This window comes from Colossoma macropomum, unplaced genomic scaffold, assembly GCF_904425465.1.
Source record: "Colossoma macropomum unplaced genomic scaffold, Colossoma_macropomum, whole genome shotgun sequence".
NCBI lineage: Eukaryota > Metazoa > Chordata > Actinopteri > Characiformes > Serrasalmidae > Colossoma > Colossoma macropomum.
The window spans coordinates 45244654-45266658 of NW_023494791.1; the positions used below are offsets into that span (position 1 = coordinate 45244654).

At 40.3% G+C, this 22005-nt stretch overlaps 1 protein-coding gene across 2 annotated transcripts in view; it reads right to left on the bottom strand.

Annotated features, from left to right (window-relative positions):
* The window catches only part of jag2a (jagged canonical Notch ligand 2a), an 85830-nt gene that overhangs the window by 50791 nt on the left and 13034 nt on the right, over nt 1-22005 (bottom strand). For both annotated transcript variants that reach the window (XM_036575149.1, XM_036575148.1), the window contains exon 3: nt 5443-5503. In XM_036575149.1, coding sequence (XP_036431042.1) covers nt 5443-5503 — 61 coding nt within the window. The remainder of the gene's footprint in view (nt 1-5442; nt 5504-22005) is intronic.

The window sequence follows — 22005 nt, forward strand, 5'->3', positions numbered from 1 at the left end:
CGGAGGTTTTTATAACAGGACCTGCTTCATCTGCCATCCTGCCCCTCCTCTGTTAACCCTTACAAGACTACAGTTACTACTGTCATTATCCTGAATATCAGATTTATATTGTATGAATATGTATTGTAAAGTGATTATTCTACTAGATGGCTACAGACATAAGTAATCAACTACCTACAGCATGCTTTAAACCCTTATAAGATCTAACCTGCACTTTCTTATAGGTTTGATAGTCTAAACTGAATCTAGAGCTTAAGGAACTATTCAGAGTATTGTAACTGTTTCTTTTGAAGTACGCCAAAGTCAGAGACCACCCTTCAGTCATGTAATGCTCAGCAGTCCAGTTAATGTCCAGTAATTTAAGCTTTTCAGTGTTCAGTGAGTCACTCTTTCCCTTCACTACAGCTTCCATTCTTTTCCGGAGTCTCACTTTCAGTTTCTCAAAGAATCTGCAGACACGCCTCCAAAGTTCAGTCTTAGAAGTTGGTTGCATTTTCTGAAGTAATCAAACACAGTGAGTGATGTTGAGGTCTGGACTCTGGGGTGGTCAGTCCATCATTCAGCTTCTTTGTTTGATGTGTCCGTCTCCTTTTCTCAGTGAGGTTCTTCTTGATCAGCTACACATCCTTTCAGACCCACAGCGCTGAGTCGTCTTCTCACAGTGGAAGGATGGACAGAAACACCTGTGGATGTTTTCAGATCTGAAGCAGCTTGATTTTCTCCTCTCTCTCAGAGATGAAAGCTTTAAGTGCTGTTTATCTGATGGGGGCAGTTTTGGTGTCTAGCAGGTCTTCTAGGTGGTTGTTAGGATCCACATTTTCTCAGTAGCTTTTAATCAGTTTTTGAACTCCAGTTTCAGAATTTCCGTTTTTTTTGCCTTTATTTTCCTTTGACTGTCCCAAATGGATTATCTTTCAAGTGATCTCCTTAGAAAAATCTCCTGAAAAATGAATAGCTTGCACTTAATTACTGTTTCGACTGAAAATGAAATAAAGGAGAATGGCCTCTGACTTTTGCACAGCACTGTATGACTGGAAATGACCACTCAGGGGCGTTGCTAAGATTGCTGTGGACTCTCCCCTGCCTATCCCCTGATCTGCAGTCCATACTTTTATTCACTTTCAACATTAATATTTCATCACAGTGTCTTGCTGACCACTCTCTAGGCTTTAAAACCAATGTTAAAACCTACAGACTTTGTTTCTTTTCCACAGACTTATAAAAGACTCATGAGTTACAACTGCAGACGGCGGTCAGCTCCGACAGAACGCACTCATTTCTGCATTTAACAAGTTAACCAGCTCATGTCAGAGCCTCATTGGCTGATAATGAAGTAGACTACGGGCAAGCATTTGTGTGTGTGTGTGTGTGTGGGTGTGTGTGTGGATGTGTTTGTGTGTGTGTGGCATGTGGTAGCATTGCAGCTGTCCACGGAGTAATGAGCATACACACATCAGTGGAAAATAACGAGCAGCCGACAGTAATTAATGGCTTAACAAGGCGATGCTCTCATGGCTTTATATAGACAGACATACACACACATACACACACAATCTCTCTAAGGAGTTTAACACACACACATACACACACACACACACACACACACACACACAAAGCGTCTGGCTGCATCCCCGTGCTGCCTGTTAAGGGCACTACTTTAAAGTTCTGAAGGAAACTTAATACCGAACCAAGAATACACTTACTATAATGTGTATTATAAAGTTGCTATAACAATGTAATAAGGATGCTTACACAGATGGTTTAAGCATTAATAAAAAGATTAAAAACAAATTACACCATCCTCAAAGGAATCCTTTTTCACACACTGAGAGGAGATACTGATTTAATTCTGCATATTTTTATATTTCTTGCATACTTTTTCAACTATTTGTGTATTTATGTAACAACAACAGTCATAATTCATATTTACATGACTTCTGTTTACCTCTTACACTTAAAAAGGCTGTTTTTGTTACTGTGCTTTTAGGACTAATATATGGAAATGAGGTCTGGTCTGATTGGGTCCCTCATTCACAAAGCAGTCCATGCTGAAACACTGCTGGAGTGGGCGGGGCCAAACTGCTGTAGGTTGAATAGGTGGATATACAGCCTTCTGTGCAAAAGGCGCCTAAGCAAATTGTTTAAAACGATTTATCAGACACGAATCTGCTTATAAAAACACTATACAACATTAGAATAAACACAACCAAATATTAATGCAATATAAAAGTAGCGGATGATGAGCTGGTCAGAAGAGCTCAAGTTTGATTCCAGATTATTCCTTGTTGACCTCCAGCCACCATGTGGATTTGTTAAAATCCGTCACCAGCACACCTGAATTAATTGAATAAATTATTGATTAGCCAAAACGACTATTAGAAGATAACTATAATTATTACAGGGCTTTCTTGAAACAACGTTTGGAAATGGTTAAATTAACATATGCTATTGATCTTAGTGTATTAGTGTTTTTTTCCCCGAGCATTTAAACTCGTACTGCCCCAAAAAATAACTTTTTAAATATTACTGACTCCAAAGAAGTAAATACTTTTTTTGTGACTGCACTAAACAATGAGTGCGTTTTACTCAATAATCCAATCATAATCAGATTTCTGCAGTTATCTGATTATTAAAATGGTCACATAAACAGCATACTGATTTCTTGGTTCGGAGTAAGGTCTAGAAATCTGATTAAGAAATTTGATGAAGAGAGCTGGATTTTAGCTCAGTAATCAGATTTCTCAGTGCATGTAGACTCTTACTCTGATTTCTTTCGCATTTCTCAGTCTGTGCATGTGCGAAAACAAACCGCTGTACTGGAAATAAGCGAGCAGCGTCGCCGTGAGATGCAGCAAAACACTTTTGGACCGACGCTGAAACCGAATACATGCTCGATGAAATGAAGGATTTAAATCTTCCAGATGATGTTTGTTTATATTTTCTGGTAAAGTGGTGCGATGTTTTAAAAAAGCTGCAGCATGAAGTTTTTAACTTTTCCGTCACGTCTTCTTCTGTGAGCTTATTGGCTGGTTGCAAAGCAGAAATCTGATTACTGTCTGACTCATGTAGACCTGGAGTTTCCCCATTATCTGATTACTCAAGTGCATGTAAAAATGTTGATCGGATTACTGAGAAAATCTGATGTTCTGTAGTTATCGGATTATTAAGTGCATGTAAACACACTCAATGACTAGGTAATAGATTGGCAAACATCTAAGCAACTTTTAGAATGGTTCATTGTTTAAACACATTTCAACATTTTTTTTACAATTTTTACATCAAACTCTTATTTAATGTGTTATAGTTACTCATGCTGCACACTGCGGGAGAACGCTATATATGCTGGTATATTAATCGCAGATGAATAAAGATAATTAGGTCCTCCAATAGAATTACAGTAAATATTACCAAAGACAACATTTTATTTGTTTTCGATTAGGAAAAATTGCTCGGCTTCTGCCGCCTCTGTATCGCACACAAGATCGCAAGCCTAAAACACACACACACCGACAATGGGTTATTTTTGGATCCAACCTCAGGCTCAAGGTGTGGTTCCTTTTCAGCCCAGCAAAAGGTACAAAAACAAGGTGAACATACATTCATGGCAAACACACAGGCACAGAACCAACCAACATCACTCGCACTGACCAAATTCCTCAATTAACCTTGTTTCCTGCCGGGGCAGGACTCCCTAGCCAAGCAATGGCACCACAGAATCTGAGGAAAACAGGATACAGCTGGCTTGACCTCAACCAAACACACAAACAGCAAGCTACCTGTAATCACAACAGCAATCCTCAGAGCCGCACACTGCAGACATCACAGCGAGACCTCAGATTAGAGATGGACACTGTAACTACGGCAGGAGAAAAAAACTAAAAAGGAGAAGAGTACAGAACCACGAGGAGAAGATCTCAAACCCAAACACCTCGTATCTCTTTCCACAGTTTTCTAAGACACAATTATTACATAATTACCTGATCAACCGTTACATAATCACCTGATTAATTGTTACATAATCACCTGACCACAATTACTACATAATCATACATACATACATACATACATCATCTAAACCGCTTATCCTTCTGGGTCACAGTGGGGTGCTGGAGCCTATCCCAGCTGTCACTGGGCGGAAGGCAGGATACACCCTGGACACTGGCGACCTGTCCAGGGTGTATCCTGCCTTCCGTCCAATGACTACATAATCACCCAATCACAATTATTACATAATCACCTGATCAATTGTTACATAATCACCTGATTGACTGTTGCATAATCATCTGATCAATTACTACACACTAAGCTAATCACAATTATTACATAATCACCTAATCACAATTATTCCACAATCGCCAGATCACAGTTCTCACACAATCATCTGGTCAATATTATATAATAACTTAATTACAGTTATTACATAACTGATCACAATCATTACATAATCACCTGACTGCAATTATTATATAATCACCTGATCACAATTATTACATAATCATCTGATTACAATTATTACGTAATCACTTGAGTACAATTACTACACAATCACCTGATCAATTATCACATAATCAGCTCATCACAATTACTGCATAACTGATCTCAATTATTACATAATCACCTGATCAATTATTACAGTCTCCTAATCACAATGATTAAAAAATCACCTGATCAATTATTACAAGATCACAATTCTCACATAATCATCTGATCAATATTATATAATCACTTCATCACAGTTACTACATAACTGATCACAATTACTACATAATCACCATATCACAATTATTACATATAACATGACAACGATTATTACACAGTCACCTTATCACTATGATCACATAATCGCTTAATCACAATCATTACATAATCGCCTAATCATAATCACCAGAAAAATTATATAATCACCTGATCACAAGTATTACATAATCATCTAATCACAAATGATTACATAATCATATAAAGACACTTATTACACAATCGCCCAATCACAGTTCGCAAGTGATCACCTGATCACAAGTATTACAAAATTGTGTGATCACAATGACTACAGAATCTGATCACTGTTTCTACATAACTACTTTATCACAATTATTACATAATCACCTAATCACAGTTTCTACATAAGTACTTTATTTCAATTATTACACAATCACCTAATGACAAGTGATTACATCATCATCTGAACACAAATATTTCACAATGGCCCAATCACAGTTAGCAAGTAATCACCTGATCACAGTTATTACATAACCATGTGATCAAACAGTTTTGAAAGATGAACACGACCTCCTAACACTCGTTCAGCCGTTCCGGCCATGATTCTAATGTTTACTCGACCTCGGATAACAACGGTAATCACAGCATATTGATCTGTATGGTATCAGTAACGGGTCCTTTGCTCTTCTCTCTGCACAAAGAATGGGAGATAGATATGTTACTTACTGTCATTACTGATCGTGCTGTTGTCCCAGTGCCACACCTCCACAATCAGAGTGAACGCCCGCTACAGGAGAGAGAAACAGTCAGTCCACACACAAAGCAAAAACACACAATATAACTGACCTACACACAAGCTCCGCCCACAAATGTGTTCTTCTGTAGGTTCTGAGGTACGAGCTCTACAAAACTGCAGGCATCCATGACTAAACCACCTCTTAGTTCAAAGATTCCCACTTCTCCATCACCGCCACCGAGCAGAGAGCTTGAAGTTACATGATGTCATGCTTTCTCGTTTTGACGTAATGTCGTAATAAACAGCAAGTATGACGAAAAAAAAAACATCTGCAAAACCCCTTACAGTACTTTCAGCCATGCTACAGCAGTTAGTGGTTTAAGCTACAACACCCTGGGGTCAGCAGAGTAAGTTTCAGCAGGATAGTCTACTTCTGGATGCTATTTTAAAGCTTGGTAGGGTTGTAATGTACTGTGATTTCTCAGTGCAAAACAATGTAATCATGTGCAAGATGTATAACGGACATTATTTAAATGACGTCGTTGAATCCAGCTGCATTATTTGAGTTCCAAAGTTTGCAAACACTCAGGGTGGGTTGCACCAACAAGGATTAAGCCTAAACATGGATTAAATCAAGGTTGATCTACTAATTCTGAATTTAAACCTAGTTTAGAAATTACATTGCAATTGCAAACAAAGTTACATTTAATCCTGGATCTAGATTTACTGTGTGTGAATGTAATCCTATTGTGATTTAAATCCCCATTCAGGGATTAAATGTAAATGTCCAATTTAGGTGGTTGAAATTTACAAAATGTGTTTACAAAATGGGTGAAGAAAATCTCTCTCTGCGTAAAACTATATATAAAGCACCTCAGAAAAGCTTGCGTGTAACTCACGCTCACTCATTGGCTGTGTTTACATGCAAAGATTTTTGCCAATCTGATCTGAATTCATTCTGATTATAGATTAAGACTGAGGTGTTCATGCTCACTCTACAGAACAATCTGATGGAAAATCTCCGTTTACAAACTCCAGCAGCTCTGCTGTGTCTGATTCACTCAGACCAGCACAACACACACTAACACACCACCACCACGTCAGTGTTACTGCAGAGCTGAGAATGATCCACCAGCCAAATAGTACCTGCTCTGTGAGGGTCCATGGGGGTCCTGACCACTGAAGAAACAGATGGACTACAGTCTGTAATTGTAGAACTACAAAGTGCACCTATATAGTAAGTGGAGCTGATAAAATGGACAATGAGCGCAGAAACTAGGAGGTGGTCATAATGTCATGCCTGATCGGTATATATATATATATATACATATATATAAACAATACTGAATTAGTATTGGTATCAGAAAAGAAAATTAGCATCTTGCCATCAATAATACTGACAAAAAGTTGTGTTCTGCAGTTTCTTTTGAGGTTGACTGAGATTTTGTCAGCGTTCTTGTAAAGCTTGTCCAACTTCACCAAAGCGGCAAGAAAGAACACATTCATGGGCGGAACACGGATCAATCAGTCACACTCATGCACGCGATACAAACTCTCACAGCTTGTTTTAATGAGAATTTTGTCCAGTAATGTTAAAGTGAGATGCTCCTTGACCCGGCCTGAGTGGACACAGATACACCGTCCACAGGGTTAGCGTGTGTGAGCGTGTCTGCATGTGTGTTTGTGTGGAGTAATGTTTATCAGTCAGTGAGTGTGTGTATTTGTGCGTGACAGTGACTGTGAGAGTGAGTGTGTAAGTGTGTGTGCAAAGGCAAGGAGGTGTGTGTGTGTGTGTGTGTAAGTCATAACAGTGTGAATATGTGAATAACCTGGTTCCCACGCTGTGGTGACTTATTAGCTCATAATAAACCAGATGAACAGTGAGAAAAAGACAAGAGTGGGTGTGTGTATTTATGTGTGTGTGTATTTATGTGTGTGTATGTGTGTGTGTGTGTGTGTGTGTGTGTGTAGGAGAGACTGAGACACTGAGTGTGAGGTCAAGATCATAATTATAATCATCATTTCTCTCTTGCAAAACAGAAGAACGTCTAGAAGGTCAGCCAAATTGACCTCACAAGAGATTTTAAAGAGCCAATATCATGGAAAACTGAAATTTCCTTCCTTTTTTTAAATAAAAAAAAAATAAAAAGCTTGTAAAGTATTTGGCAAACACTAACATTAAAATTCCAAAGCCTGCCATTCACTTCCTACTGCATACCAAACAGTCCATATATGGAGGCTAAGCCGCAAAAACAGTGATGTGATGAATCACAACACTTTGATGTGTTTTTGTGCTGTCATATTTACATGTACATCAGTTTAGCCCCTGCCATTCACACCGAGGTTATGGGACGTGTTTCAGCTCAAATGCTTTCGGAATGAGACACAAAACAGCCCATCAGAACCGAGGTCATCTACATAAATCAGACTCAAAGGCACAGTAACAAAAACAGGCTGTTTAATTCGAAGGACTTATTTACACATACTTCTTCTGCGGAGCATGAGCGTGAGTGTCGGCATGAGCGATGAGGCAGCGTGAGCGATGAGGCAGCATGAGCGATGAGGCAGCATGAGGGCTACAACTTGCTGGCAGACATACAGCGTTTGTGCCGTGGAGCGGAGCAGCGAGAAAGTTATACAGACATTCTTGTTTCCACATTGATAAACGGTCACATCAGTCAATCTGCTCAATGAAAATATCATTTATGAAAGTAAAGGGTATATTTGTTTGTCCTTGACAGCATTGTGACTCGAGATCAGGCAAAAGCTTCAAGCCAGGTTGACCAACTGGGAACTCTGTTTACAGAATGTTTAACTAGTACTTCGTCATGAAGTAAATTAAAAACGGATTAAGTTTGTATGCAGTTTTCTATTTCATTTTCACTGATTTTCATGGCTTATTTTAGTGCACTTGCTGTGTGACAGTGTCTGACAAAAACAGCACTGGGTCTATTCTCTAAACACTGCGCCGCTTCGATGTCGTCTGGGACGCTCTGCCGCTTCGCACATGCAGCCTGTGTGAAACCGCTGACCAGTTAACATGGGCACTGAAATGAAAAGCATGACTTTCTGCGTCACGTGTGAATCAGACCTAAGGAATGAAGAGAGGCTGGAAAATGGAAAATAAACCTACATAAATCTTTTAAGTGGACCTCACTGAAAACATAACGTACAGAAATAATGCAGGATTTGGCTCGTCGTGCTCTCTTATAGTGCTCACTTGTATTAATGAACTGTATTTATTGATAAGTATATTTAATCTGATCTCCTTAAATGTAACTGAATTAATCCTACAATGTACAACAAGTAGAGATGTCTCAATCCAGTTTTTTGCCCCCTGATCTGAGTACTTCAGTTATAAGTATCGGCCGATTTCTGTGTTTTCAGAAGTGGTGCGGCTGGTAAAGCAGTATGGTTTTTGTAACCCGTGAGTGAAAAATCTGGTGTGTTTTTTTTTTTAATACGCTTGTGGTGACATGGTGTTCAAGAGTAGTGACAGAAACAGGCCTCAGAGCATAACAGCTGCTCAATCACATTTTATGTTCCAGGGTTCAGATGAAAAGTGACGAGCTTCATTTTACACTATAAAATAGTCTCACACTGCAGAGACTCAGATCACTTCTAAAGCTTGTGGCACAACTAGTGTAAGTAGGACACCAAAACCAAAAGGATCGGAACTGGATGTGGCTTAAAATAGTCGTTCCCCAAACTACTAAATTGGCTGGATCAACATCTTTAAGAACAAGCAAACAGAAATCATTTCTTTCTTTTCAATGTGGATTTTTGTCAACCATTAATCACAACCATTTTCCACCATCTACATCTTCTCTTTCATATGCGCTCAACCACTCTTGGAGGGTGTGGTCGCATTTGCCCTGATATCTGGCACAGCTGCAGGACAAAATAATCCCCTCTACACACCTCATTTGTGTGTTTGTTATTCTTTGGTGCAGGCAGATATGTAAGATGGTTAAGAGTTCAGTCTGAATTTTGCTATGATCTCATTTTATCTATTGCGTTTGATGTTATACCGCATTAAGGGTATAAATATGCACTGGTGGTCTGGTGGACCCACCGCATTATTGGTCTTTTAAAATCAACACAGCCATAACAGTTTATGTAAAAATACCAGATGTTTAAAATATCACAAGTAGTAGGGTTCTCCTTTAGCAGCTGTAGCCAGTCAGCAGCCTGTACATGTTGTCCACCCTCACACACACACACACACACACACATATACAAATACATACACACACAGACACACACACACTAACAGCAGGCCATGTAGGAGGAGAACAGAGTGAAGGACACAGCACCTCCACACTTTTATTCCCTGTGGGTTCAGCCCAACACCACATGTGTAATATAAACGTGTGGGGGGTGAACAGAGTGAAGACACTGAAAATGGGTTATTTTATATGTTCTTCACAGAAAATGAGAAAAGGCCAAGAATCTGAGGTTGAAATAATAATAAATCACATAATTTTTTCTTTTGGTAAACATTGAAAATGGGTCCCACAGACCTGAACACCACACAAGGGTTAAAAATAATTATGAATTGTATTAAAGTAAACAAATCCTATCGAACGACAGTGTAATTAGTTTTCATGATGCAGGGAATCATTTGAATTGTAATGCGGGAGGAGGCATGGAGGCTGAATGCATGTGCGAGTTTAACTACGTTATTAAATTACACATAATGTATCACATAGTAAAGTTGGGAGTCACCAAACAATCTAAGAGCAGGCGAAAACATGGAATCACTTAATTTCAATACAATATCAATAAACAAAAATCAAAAAATGAAGATTCACTTACTGACATGCTCCTCATTCTCTTCTGAAGACCTCACATTGACCGCCGTTTGTGTGAACCACTGTCAACAGTCAAAACTCATGTGGGTGCTTTTTATCAGAGTAAAGTGGGCGAGGCTTATACTACGGACACACACAAATGACTGGGCTTTTTTTCTGAAGTCACAAATATTGTAAAATCTAGGGGTTGTGATTTTTGTGGTTTGTTTGGTAAGAAGGAGCTAAAATAAACCTTTGTAGTATTTAATTAAAACTCTGTGGAATCAAATTTATTAACCAAAAATATCATAAATCTTGACCTCAGAATTGAAATCATATTGAACCTGAAAATATATGTATCATTTCCCCCATAAGATCATAAAAAGGAGGTACTAACAGTGCTCGAGGGACAAAGAAGAACAAGGACTAGATATATACAACAGAAAACAAGACACACAATGAGTAGCCAAAGAGACGAGGGGACAGGAAGGGGCGGAGTTTTGAATCGAAGTGTTGACACAGATTTACAGCATCTTGTTTACAGGTAAACCGATACAAAAAAGAGCTTCTAGCAGTAGGAAATGCAAGAAGTCTGTGTTTGAAACTATTTATCTCACCAGTAAAACACTATGTAACATAGAATAAATGCAATAAATGCAGTAAAACACAACAATATTTTTTATTTTGTTTAAAAATTATGAATATGTTGGTTAGATGAAAACATTCAGAAGAGCACAGGTTTAATTCCTGACTTCTCGTCGCACTCCAGCCATCAAAACAGGTCGTGGATGGTAACTTTAACACTAGACTTCCTTAGAAATGGTTAAACTATCATACACAACAGTCATAATGAACTGTTTATTCATTAATATTTAGTCTAATGTGAGTTCTTTTTTTTGCACCAATGTCCAGATGAATATTTTAACAGATCATTTTCTCAGAAGACTTTTACACTGTAATGCTAAACTGCAAACACAATCACTCAGGTGCAGCACTGTGGCTGGCAAGCGGCTGCTCAGATACGCTGTAGCTGTCATCAAATCAGCGTTCCACTGAAGCAGCGTCTAACCTTTACTGAGATACCAGACACCAGCAACATGTCTGCTGGGGTGGTGGGGGGTTTCATTAGCCAGAGAGAAATGAGACACCCCACACTTACAGACACGCCGACATATGCTCACGAATACAAGCGCACACGCAAACCAACTATCCAATGAATAAATTAGCCTTTCTCACGGTCAGTTAGCACCCAGAACAAACTGTCCACTTTCTGCACCTTGACAACATTGAACAAGGGGGGGGGGTGGTCTCTGATCAGTCATTCGCCTCATCTTCAGGAGAAAAACAAGTCTAAACACAGTCGTATGCACTCAAACTGACATAAATACTGAGACACACACTAGGAGTTGATGATATGATGGTAAGGAATTTATTTCACAATATTTTTTGCGTAATAACTATATATCACAACGTACTATAAATAAACAAGCAATAGTCATAGCTCACTAGTCTCTAATGACTACACTTACACTGTTACTGGTTGTTCTTATTGGCTGCAAGTCCAGTATTATAGCCTTAATAATTACATTTTTACATTAAATAATACTTATTTATTATCAAATAATATTAATACTAGCAACAGAGTAACCATGTGAAAAAAGAACTGCAGTAAACAGTTAAACTGGAAGGGGGTGTGGCTTCAAGGGTATTTTTTTCCTTTGGATTCAACCTTGGAATTTTATTTACACATGCATAGCAATAACAACAAGATAAAATAATAAAAACAATAATATAATAATAGCGTCACTTTTCCTCTCGTAATTTTGAGACGCTCCCTAACACTGAAACGGTGACAGCATGATAATTGTGGGCGCAAACCTGTAGCTGCGGTCCAAAGCCTAGGCTGCATTTCTCAGCCGCTACATCATAGAAAGCTGTTCCATAGTGAACGACCCCTTCTATAGAGCCTAGAAAGGCAGCCTATCTTCTCAGTGATTTCGAGGATGCATCAGATGTATCCTTCCAGGCCTTCGGTTACCCACAGTTCTCTGCGCACGAATGACGCGAAGAAAACAAGAAAAAACAGCATCACGAAAAACGAAGAAAAGTAAGTTGCTCACATCCTTGAATTCGTCTTCATTACCTTATAAAGTGAATAATGACTGAATAATTGATTAATTAATTAAAGCTTTCGTCCATATTTTGTATTTTAATCAGAAGTATTTGTATATATGTAACTTACTGTACTACATAAACTTGTTGGCGTATCAGCTACCATAGCAAATACTAACCTTCCTGGTGACGTCACCATGCAGCTTCATTAAGATTAAGTTCTTTATGTGACTAAAGAGGAGTCTTTATAAGACAGTCCTACCGGGGACCCGCACTACCTCGGTAGCAGCCTAGGCTTTGGAACGCAGCTAGTAATAATTCTTGTAATAAGGAACAGAATCGTGAACGTTACACAAACTTTACAGTCCAAGACCACTTAGATTAGCCTGATGCTAATTCTTCTCTGAAGCCTTTTCAACTGAGGCCGTTTGAAACTAGTAAGTAAGCTACCTTTAATATATAGCACTCTTCTAAGCCCAAACCAATAAGCTGTTTACAATAAAACATTTAACGAAATGTAAAGAAAAAAGTGCAATAAAGCGCATTAAAACCATCTAAAACAAACATAACTAATACAATGCCATAAAAGAAAAGCAGAACAGAAACACCCAGTAAGTCTATTGAGCTTGTTTGTGATCGTAACTCATGAAAGCTAAAGAACAAAAAGCTGTCTCTTAACCCTTTCAGGTCGACAATGCTGTACGCAACATTGTCGTACATAAATGTATAAACATCTTGGGAACGCTGCATGATAGACACTTTCATTTTTCCCGGAAGGCTAGCATTGTGCCGTTCCAGCGAGGGCTCGTGTATGATCATATCGTCGCTGTCCAATGAAAAACAAGTTTTTCCAAAATAGTAACTTTACAGGAGAAGGAAAAAACACTCTTAACTTTCAATGTAAGTCAATGTAAAAAGTTTTCGTTCCGAGTGATGTTAGAGCATTTCTATTGGTCCATGCATCATGAAATTTTTGCGCAACATAAAGGACAACTGGTGTGTTGAAATTATGTAGAAAACAAAAAATTAACAAAAATGGAGATATAATGCAGCATAGTATCTGCCTGTAGTACCAAGCATGTTTAACCAGTGCAGCTCAACAGCCACATTCACAGAACGGTCTAATCTATTTCAGGTACAATAAATGTGGTATTAATACAGGACATTGTATCACCCAGCATGTTTAAAAATTTGAACTATATTCATGTGTGGTGATACTAGTGTCTATAGACCACCGCTACATGTCTCTACTGTATAAAGCAAGAACCGAATGTTTTATGTACAGACTCAAACAAACCTCAACAGGACGGAGCGAAGTTTACAATGTTTGATCAGTTATTTTCCCTGATCTACCACTGACGCAGTATCTAACCACGAGTCTAGAAGCTTGACTTCAGAAGCTTTCACCGAGATTTGCCCAGGTGAAACCTCTTTGTGTCAAGTTTGTGGGGACAGATTCCCATAAACGAGCGTGCATGCACATGCAAGAGTGAACACGCACCTTTCACTGCCTTTAGCAGAATCTCTCAACCGCATATTTTCACAGAAAGTGAAAATGATCGCAAGGGAAAAACCTGAAGAGAACATGGAAACTTCACAGCAGCAAGAGGGCTGAGAACGCCTTTCAGAAAAATTGCATCCAACGTCTGTGTTGAAAGCACATCCGTGGCTAGATCCTCTGTAAAATCCGAATCTCCAGACTAGCTGCTTTGCTCCGGCTACCAGGCCTACTAGAATCTCTTAGCACATGTGAACTGACAAAATTATTGTGTGGAATGTACTTTTCAAATCCACTGATTCCCATCAATACAGTCGAAATTGGAACATGAATTTCTATAATTAAACAGCGCTGAAATTGACCACAGACTAGGCCTAAACAACTTGGGAAAAACTACCTAACTTTGAACTTTTTCTGTGACCAACGTTCTGACTGGGATTTAAATCATGATTATTTTCTATAAACTGAGGCTGATTTTTGGCCACAAAGACCAGCAAATCCACTTCTTCTGGCTTGAGGTTCATAGTGTGCGAGACGGTCAGTTGTGGTTATATTGTCATCTACACCGATCAGGCATAACATTATGACTTGTTTCTACACTCATTGTCCATTTTATCAGCTCCACTTACTATATAGGTGCACTTTGTAGTTCTACAGTTACAGACTGTAGTCCATCTGTTTCTCTGCATACTTTGTTAGCCCCCTTTTACCCTGGTCTTCAGTTGTCAGGACCCCCATGGACCCTCACAGAGCAGGTACTATTTGTGTGGTGGATCATTCTCAGCACTGCAGTAACACTGACGTGGTGGTGGTGTGTTGGTGTGTGTTGTGCTGGTCTGAGTGGATCAGACACAGCAGTGCTGCTGGAGTTTTTAAACACTGTGTCCACTCACTGTCCACTCTATTAGATGCACCTGCGTTGTTCGTCCACCTTGTAGATGTAAAGTCAGAGACGATAGCTCATCTGCTGCTGCACAGTTTGCGTTGGTCATCCTCTAGTCCTTCATCAGTGGTCACAGGACGCTGCCCACAGGACGCTGTTGGCTGGATATTTTTGGTTGGTGGACTATTCTCAGTCCAGCAGTGACACTGAGGTGTTTAAAAACTCCAGCAGCACTGCTCTGTCTGATCCACTCAGACCAGCGCAACGCACATTAACACACCACCACCACGTCAGTGTTACTGCAGTGCTGAGAATGATCCACCACCCAAATAGTACCTGCTCTGTGAGGGTCCATGGGGGTCCTGACCACTGAAGAACAGGGTAAAAGGGGGCTAACAAAGTATGCAGAGAAACAGATGGACTACAGTCTGTAACTGTAGAACTACAAAGTGCACCAATATAGTAAGTGGAGCTGATCAAATGGACAATGAGCGCAGAAACAAGGAGGTGGTCATAACGTCATGCTTGATTGGTGTATGCAGAGCAGGGACATTTGGTTGCTTCTGATTGGTCTAACTCCTCTAACAGGTAACATGTTCTGTAATATTGGGTTAAATTTCTCCACTTAAAATTTGATGAGACATTGCTGTCAAATGTGAAGGCTATAATAAAAAAAGCAGCTTTCGCAATTTCGATACAGAAACTTTCGGCCCTGAGACAGGTCACTAAAATAGCTTTGCTCCCGTTCCACACAGTTTGCAGAGAGCGAGTACTTCTAAGGATGTCTGTGTGCCATTTTTTTCAGCTGTGGCTGTACTGACCATGAGGTGGACAGAACACAGAGCACATCTGACGAGGCCAGAGAGAAAAAACAAGCAAGTTTCATCTCTGATTCAAGGCGAGAGAGGAAAAGAGGACAGGAAGAGGTTCAAAATAACCTCAGGAATTACTGGAAAGAGAAGAGTCGGGGGGGCGGGGGGGGTGGGGGGGGCATCTTTGGGCTGTTTTTATCTTTGTGGAGTGGAGTGTTTGTCTGATTCATGTTTACATGACCGAGGGCTGCGGCGTCCGCAGGTATTTGTTCCATCCTTGCATTGCAACACCTGGTTTCATGAGATTCACTGCACTGTGTAGAGCTCATTAGTGAAAACACATAATGTAGCAAAGAGCTGAATCACTTTTGCCACTATCAGAAGTGTGTAAAGTAGCCTAAAGCCACACTCCAGTGAAAGTATTATTGCTTTGGTGAAATAATGACTGTAGTTAACAGCAGATCTACGTTTCTTAAGCAGAAGTACGACAGCGGTGTAACGGCTGATGAACGTTCAGACGAGCGCAGAGCAGGCTATAGAAAAAGGTTTTTAGTGTAGGGAGAATCCGTAATCAAAGTACAAGCAGGCGAGGGTCGGTACACACACACAATCAAAACAGCGTCCGAAAGGATAAGGCTAAAGTCGTAAATGTAAACAGGCAGGATCTCAAAAACCGGGAAGTCAATACACATAAACAAGGCTCGGTAATCTGTCATCAGGAGATCGCGAGTTCGATCCCTGGTGATGCTACAGCCGTCCGTAGCCGGGAGTCCGAGAGAGCACAATTGGCCTCGCTCTCTCTGGGTGGGTGGGATGGCCTCGCTCTCTCTGGGTGGGTAGGATGGCCCCTCCTTCTCCCCCCATCACTCAGCGCGATGCTGGTCAGCGCAGGCGTCTGTTAGCTGACGTAACAGATCTGGTGGTTGGCGCTTTCCTCCGAGCGCGTTCGGCTGTCCAGTGACGTTGCGTGAGCGGCAGCTCGAAAAGAAGCAGTGGTGCTTCACAGGTCTCGGAGGAAGCCTGTGTTAGCCTTCACCCTCCTAGCGTTGATAGCATCGTGTGATTGGGGGAGTCCTAACTAGTGAGTGGAATTGGAGACGACTAAATTGGGGAGAAAATCTGGTAAAAATTAAAACAAGGCTCGGTGATGCACAGGGATGTAACAATCCTTCGCAAAGACAAAGCAAAGTCGACAAACATTTATAGTCCTTGAAACAGGTGTAAACAATCAATACCCAGGTGAGCGCGAACGTTGATAGGTGGATGGCTGAAAGTTCCTGGTCATGTGACCTCCCAGTGAATTCTGGGAGTTGGAGTGCTGGACGGAGTGAGGGATGTCGGTCTCCGCTACAGAAGGCGTGACAAGCAGCAGCTCAAAAACTACTTAAAATCCCAGAAAACAGAGTAAAATATTACAAATCATTTGATTTGATACTAAACTTGAGTGTTACATTAAACATCAAGCCAAGTCTGAATGAATAATGTAATATATAAATATGATAAAACACAGCTTAAAAATGCTGATTCAATCTATCTGAGAACTGCATGGGCGTGGCTAACGAGCAGCTTTGATCGACAGCTCTGTGTCCAACACTCTTAGCCTGCTCTGCCCTTCATGCAGAAAAATTCATATCGTTCGATATCGATACATATCGCGATAAATGTCAAATCATGATTTCTTTCACGTTTGAAGGCTGATTTTGCTCCTGGGTGGTTAACTGTGGTTTTAAACTATCACTTATGGTCCGATCATGAACAGACAAACAAACAGTGGAACGTTTCACTAATCTGTCATGGGAGAGTGGGAGAAAGTATCTGAGCTGTTTTTATCAGCTGGAAAAACACAGCTGCAATTTTTGTGATAGTCATGATTTAAGAAAGAAAACAGATTATTTTAGCGGTCTGGTGACGAGCGCTCGGCTACCCCGTTACAAATGATAAACAAGTGGCCAACAACAGAGCTAAACTCTTTAGTTTCTCAACAACGACAACTCGGTTCGGTAGGTCACTGCTGTCACTCCTACCACATCCATGTCAGAGCATATCACAGTATTCAGACACCAGCTAGACGACTGGGTTTCTCTATGCTACCGTAGTAGTTTAAGGGGAGAACCGCAGTATATCTGACGCTCGCTGTGTAAAAGCATCATCTGCAGTGTGAATCTCTCACACCAGTCACAGAGTCCTCCTTTTAGGCATGTTTAAACTGAAAGCGGTGATTTTGTCTCTTGTTTGATCTACAGTATCATATACCGGAGCGCTGCTTCAAGTTAGCCAGCAGCTAAAAACAGCTAGCCTGGAAAGATAGCGCTCTCCCGCTCTCCAATGCCTCACAGCTTCCTCAGTTTACTTTCATTTAAATCAGGGCTGTAACGAACATGAACCCATTTCTTTCTTTCACTTTCGTTGCTCGAGAATGCACTAATACTAAAATATGACGGTTTGGCGCTGCAACACGGCGCTGCAGACGTGATTTAACACCGTTAAAGTTGTTGGGATGCATGGAAAGAGGTGAGTTCGCTGTAGGACAGTACAGTTACGTCACTGACCTCGTCACTCACACTCGGTCACAGGAGAGCAGATCGCCGGTCGCTTCACGCAAAAAGGGACTGTGTAACTCCGCGTTTCAGCCGTTGCTAAAGTATATTTGGCGACCCTTTTTTTACTCGTGGCCCCCTCCCTCTCTAATCAAGTCGAAAAACTCGTAAGTGCGCCCTCTCCTGGCGACAGCAGAGTAGTGTCGCTTTCCTTGCAGTAGAAAGCGCCACCAGGGCTTTCGCTAAAACGTGGAAGTGTGAGAGTGGTGTATTATATCGAACATTTATCGAACCTGTCTTATCGCTCTATCGAGGAAAAGTTATATCGCGATACTTATCGTTATCGTTTTATCGCCCAGCCCTAGTTCAAACTTATCAAACTTCAGAACCACAAATGATCGTGATGCATATCCTGTATTGTGAACATGTCTGGAAGTATCATGAAGTATCATCAGTATCACACGTTTTGCCATATCGCCCACCACTATATCAAACATGAAAGTACTTCAAGACATTTACAGCACAGATGCATCACAATGTTTAGTTTTTCTGAGGTTTAATAAGTTAAAACAGACAGAAAAGTAACAGTAGTGCCACATTTAATAAATACAATCAAAACTATGAATACAGTGATTTTCAACTAAACCTATTTAAACAGACCTAATATGCTGCATTCGTCATAAAATATGCAGCTGTTCAGTGTTATTAAGTACTAATGTTCGGAAATAAAGGTCCTAAAGTATCACTGGGGCGGAACCCCTCTTGTCACTGGGGTAGGACCCTCAAAAATACAGAATTTGCATTTGCACTTCCAAACTAGGGCTGGGCAATATGACAATATATATCATTACTGTGACAAATTATGTGACAATACAATACAATATGCTTTTCTGAAGATATTGTGTGTATCATCAGTATCGTCAGAAACAGTACTCTTTTTTCTGCGCAGCTGAAACATAAATATTGTTACATATCGCGTATCATGAAGTATTGCGATATTATATTTTTGCCATAATGCCCGTCTCTATTCCAAACCGAGGCTTCCTTCAGTCTGTTCCACACTTTCCAGTGTAAACACACTACTTAAACTAGCTAGTGCACTACATAAGCACTGGACTTGAGACACAGTGTTTATCATCTCATTCTCTGGGGGGAAAAAAACACTTCATAATTCTTGTTCTCAACAACGGCTTCAGTATCTACAGGTATTCCAACCATGCGCTCATTTGAAATTCATCAGCCACAAAGAAGACTGCACTGTCCAAGAGCGATATTTAAGAAGCATTTTTTTCCAGAGGCATTCGAGTGGCAGGGCTGTGTCCCGTCACAGGGACCCCAGTGTGAATCTCAGCAATGCCACAGCCGCCCATGGCTCGGAGGCCGAGAGACCACAACTGGCGAGGATGGATTAGTTCTCTTCCTGTTGATACAGAGCAATGTTAGGCCTGACCGTCTCAGGTTTGCTAAACAGTCAACCTTCAGGAAATAATGCCACTGTGCCCAGTAGACAGTGCGCAAAATCATAGGCTTATATCTCAGGATGTGTGGCCTTAATATTTGCCTTAAAAACGAGTGATATGGATAAAGGTGCATGTTACCACCTGGTTTAGGGTCAGGCCAAATCAGAGTGGGCTCCCTCCCCAGACCTGTCGCCAGACCAAACACTGTTTAGACAAAAGGTCAAAGAAAAGGTGGGGTAATTATCACGATAACGTTTTTTTCACCAGCATGTGCCTAGTTTCGTAGCAGATGTGCATCAATGTGATGTCATCTGACCATAAATCTTACATGTGCTCACAAGTCATTTTCTCGTTCTTTCTCCTGTCTTCTAGAAATACCATATTAAAAGCCCCCGTGGAGTACATTTAAAGACATAATAATGGATTTGGAATGTCGATACTGCAGTACTGTCAGGCTATTATTCACAACCCCATTTCCAAAAAAGCTGGGACGCTGTGCAAAATGTAAATAAAAACAAAATGCAGTGATGTGCAAATCATGTAAACTGTATGTTTAACTGAGAATACTACAAAGACAACATATCAAATGTTGAAACTGAGAAATTTTATTGTTTTTTGAAAAATATTTGCCCATATATGCCAACAACACGTTTCAAAAAAGTTGAGACGGGGCAAAAAAGGGCTGGTAAAGTTGTGTAATACTAAAAAAAACACCTGGTGGTTTATTGGCAGCAGGTCAGTAACATGATTAAGTTTAAAAAAAAGCATCCCAGAGAGTCTTTCAGAAGTAAAGATGAGGAGGAGTTCACCACTCTGTGAAAGACTGCATGATCAAATAGTGCAACATTTCAAGAAAAACGTTTCTCAACATAAATTAGCAAAGAACTTTTGCTTTTCATCATCTACGATACATAATTACATTTAAAGACTCAGAGAATCTGGAGAAATCTCTGTATGTAAGAGATAAGGACAAAAACCAGTACTGGTTGGCCGTGATCTTTGGGCCCTCAGGTGGCACTGCATTAAAAACAGACATGATTCTGCAGTGGAAATCACTGCATGGGCTCAGAAACACTTCTGAAAACCACTGTCTGTGAAAACAGTTTGTCCATCCATAAATGCAAGTTAAAACTCTTAAATCCAAAGAAGGAGCCATACATAAACAGGATCCACAAAAGCCTTACTTATTTCAGCAAGACGATGCCAAACCACATTCTGCATGTATTACAGCGGCACTGCTCTGTATTAAAAGAGCCCAGGTGCTAAACTGACCTGCCTGCAGTCCAGATCTGTCACCACTGAAAACATCTGGCGCATTTAGAAAAGAAAATTATGACGAAGAAGACCTCGAACTGATGAGCAGCTGAAATCCTACATCAAACAAGAACGGGAAAACATTTCACTTTCAAAACTACAGCAGTGTCTCCTCAGTTCCACACTTACAGAGTGTTGTTAAAAGAAGAGGTGATGAAACTCAGTGGTAAACAGGCCCCCGTCCCAACTTTTTTGGAACATGTTGTTGGCATCGAATTCAAATTGAGCATATATTTCTCAAATTTCTCAGTTTCAGCATATGATATGATGTCTTTGTAGTACTTTCCTTTAAAAAATGTTTTACATGATTTGCACATCATTGCATCCTATTTTTATTTACATTCTGCACAGCGTCCCAACTTTTGGAACTGGAAATGGGGCTGTATTAATAACAAACACAGTATTGCTGTTTGTAATTTTGATATTGCTGAATACTAAATTTCACTACGTTTCTGTCATGTGTCCCAGACAGTCTGTGAGCTCATCCTTCTACAGCTCTAGCACACCTGCTGCACACCTGTTATGGCTTTGAAGGAATCAAACGCAGACAGCAGGCCAGTATCCTGATCTGACACTTCAGAAGCAATTTCACTGCATTTCTTTCATCGTACAAGTCTTCGCCCAGAACGTTAAGTGCCCAGTATTACAAGATTAGATACTTGTCAGGTTGCAAAAGAAGCTGGGCTTGCTGAGACAGTCATTAGATAAAGGCTAAAGAGAGTTTCCTACACAAAAGACAATTCATAAAACTCTCAGACCTTCTTAAGGCCTGGGCAGTGCATTCTTTTCTACACGTCTGCAGGAATACAGCTGTGTTTTCATGAAGGTACCACAGTGCGGCATTAGTATTTTTTTTACAGTGTATGTAAATTCAATAGCTATTTTTCGACAAGGAGAAACAAGCCGTAAAAAAATGAAGTGGCCACAAAAGGGCAAGTAATTTATATACAATCTGAGGGCGGAATTCTGTCATATCAAGGATCTTTCATCAACAAGACGTCACAAACAGCAGGCTTCCCCATGTCCATAAACACTGTTTTCCTAATCGGTGCCCCTTTTCCTCAGGCACACCCACACCAGCGAGACACAATAGAGACAATGGCAGCCTTGGCAGGCAAAAATACTGTAAAACAAAGTCTTTAAA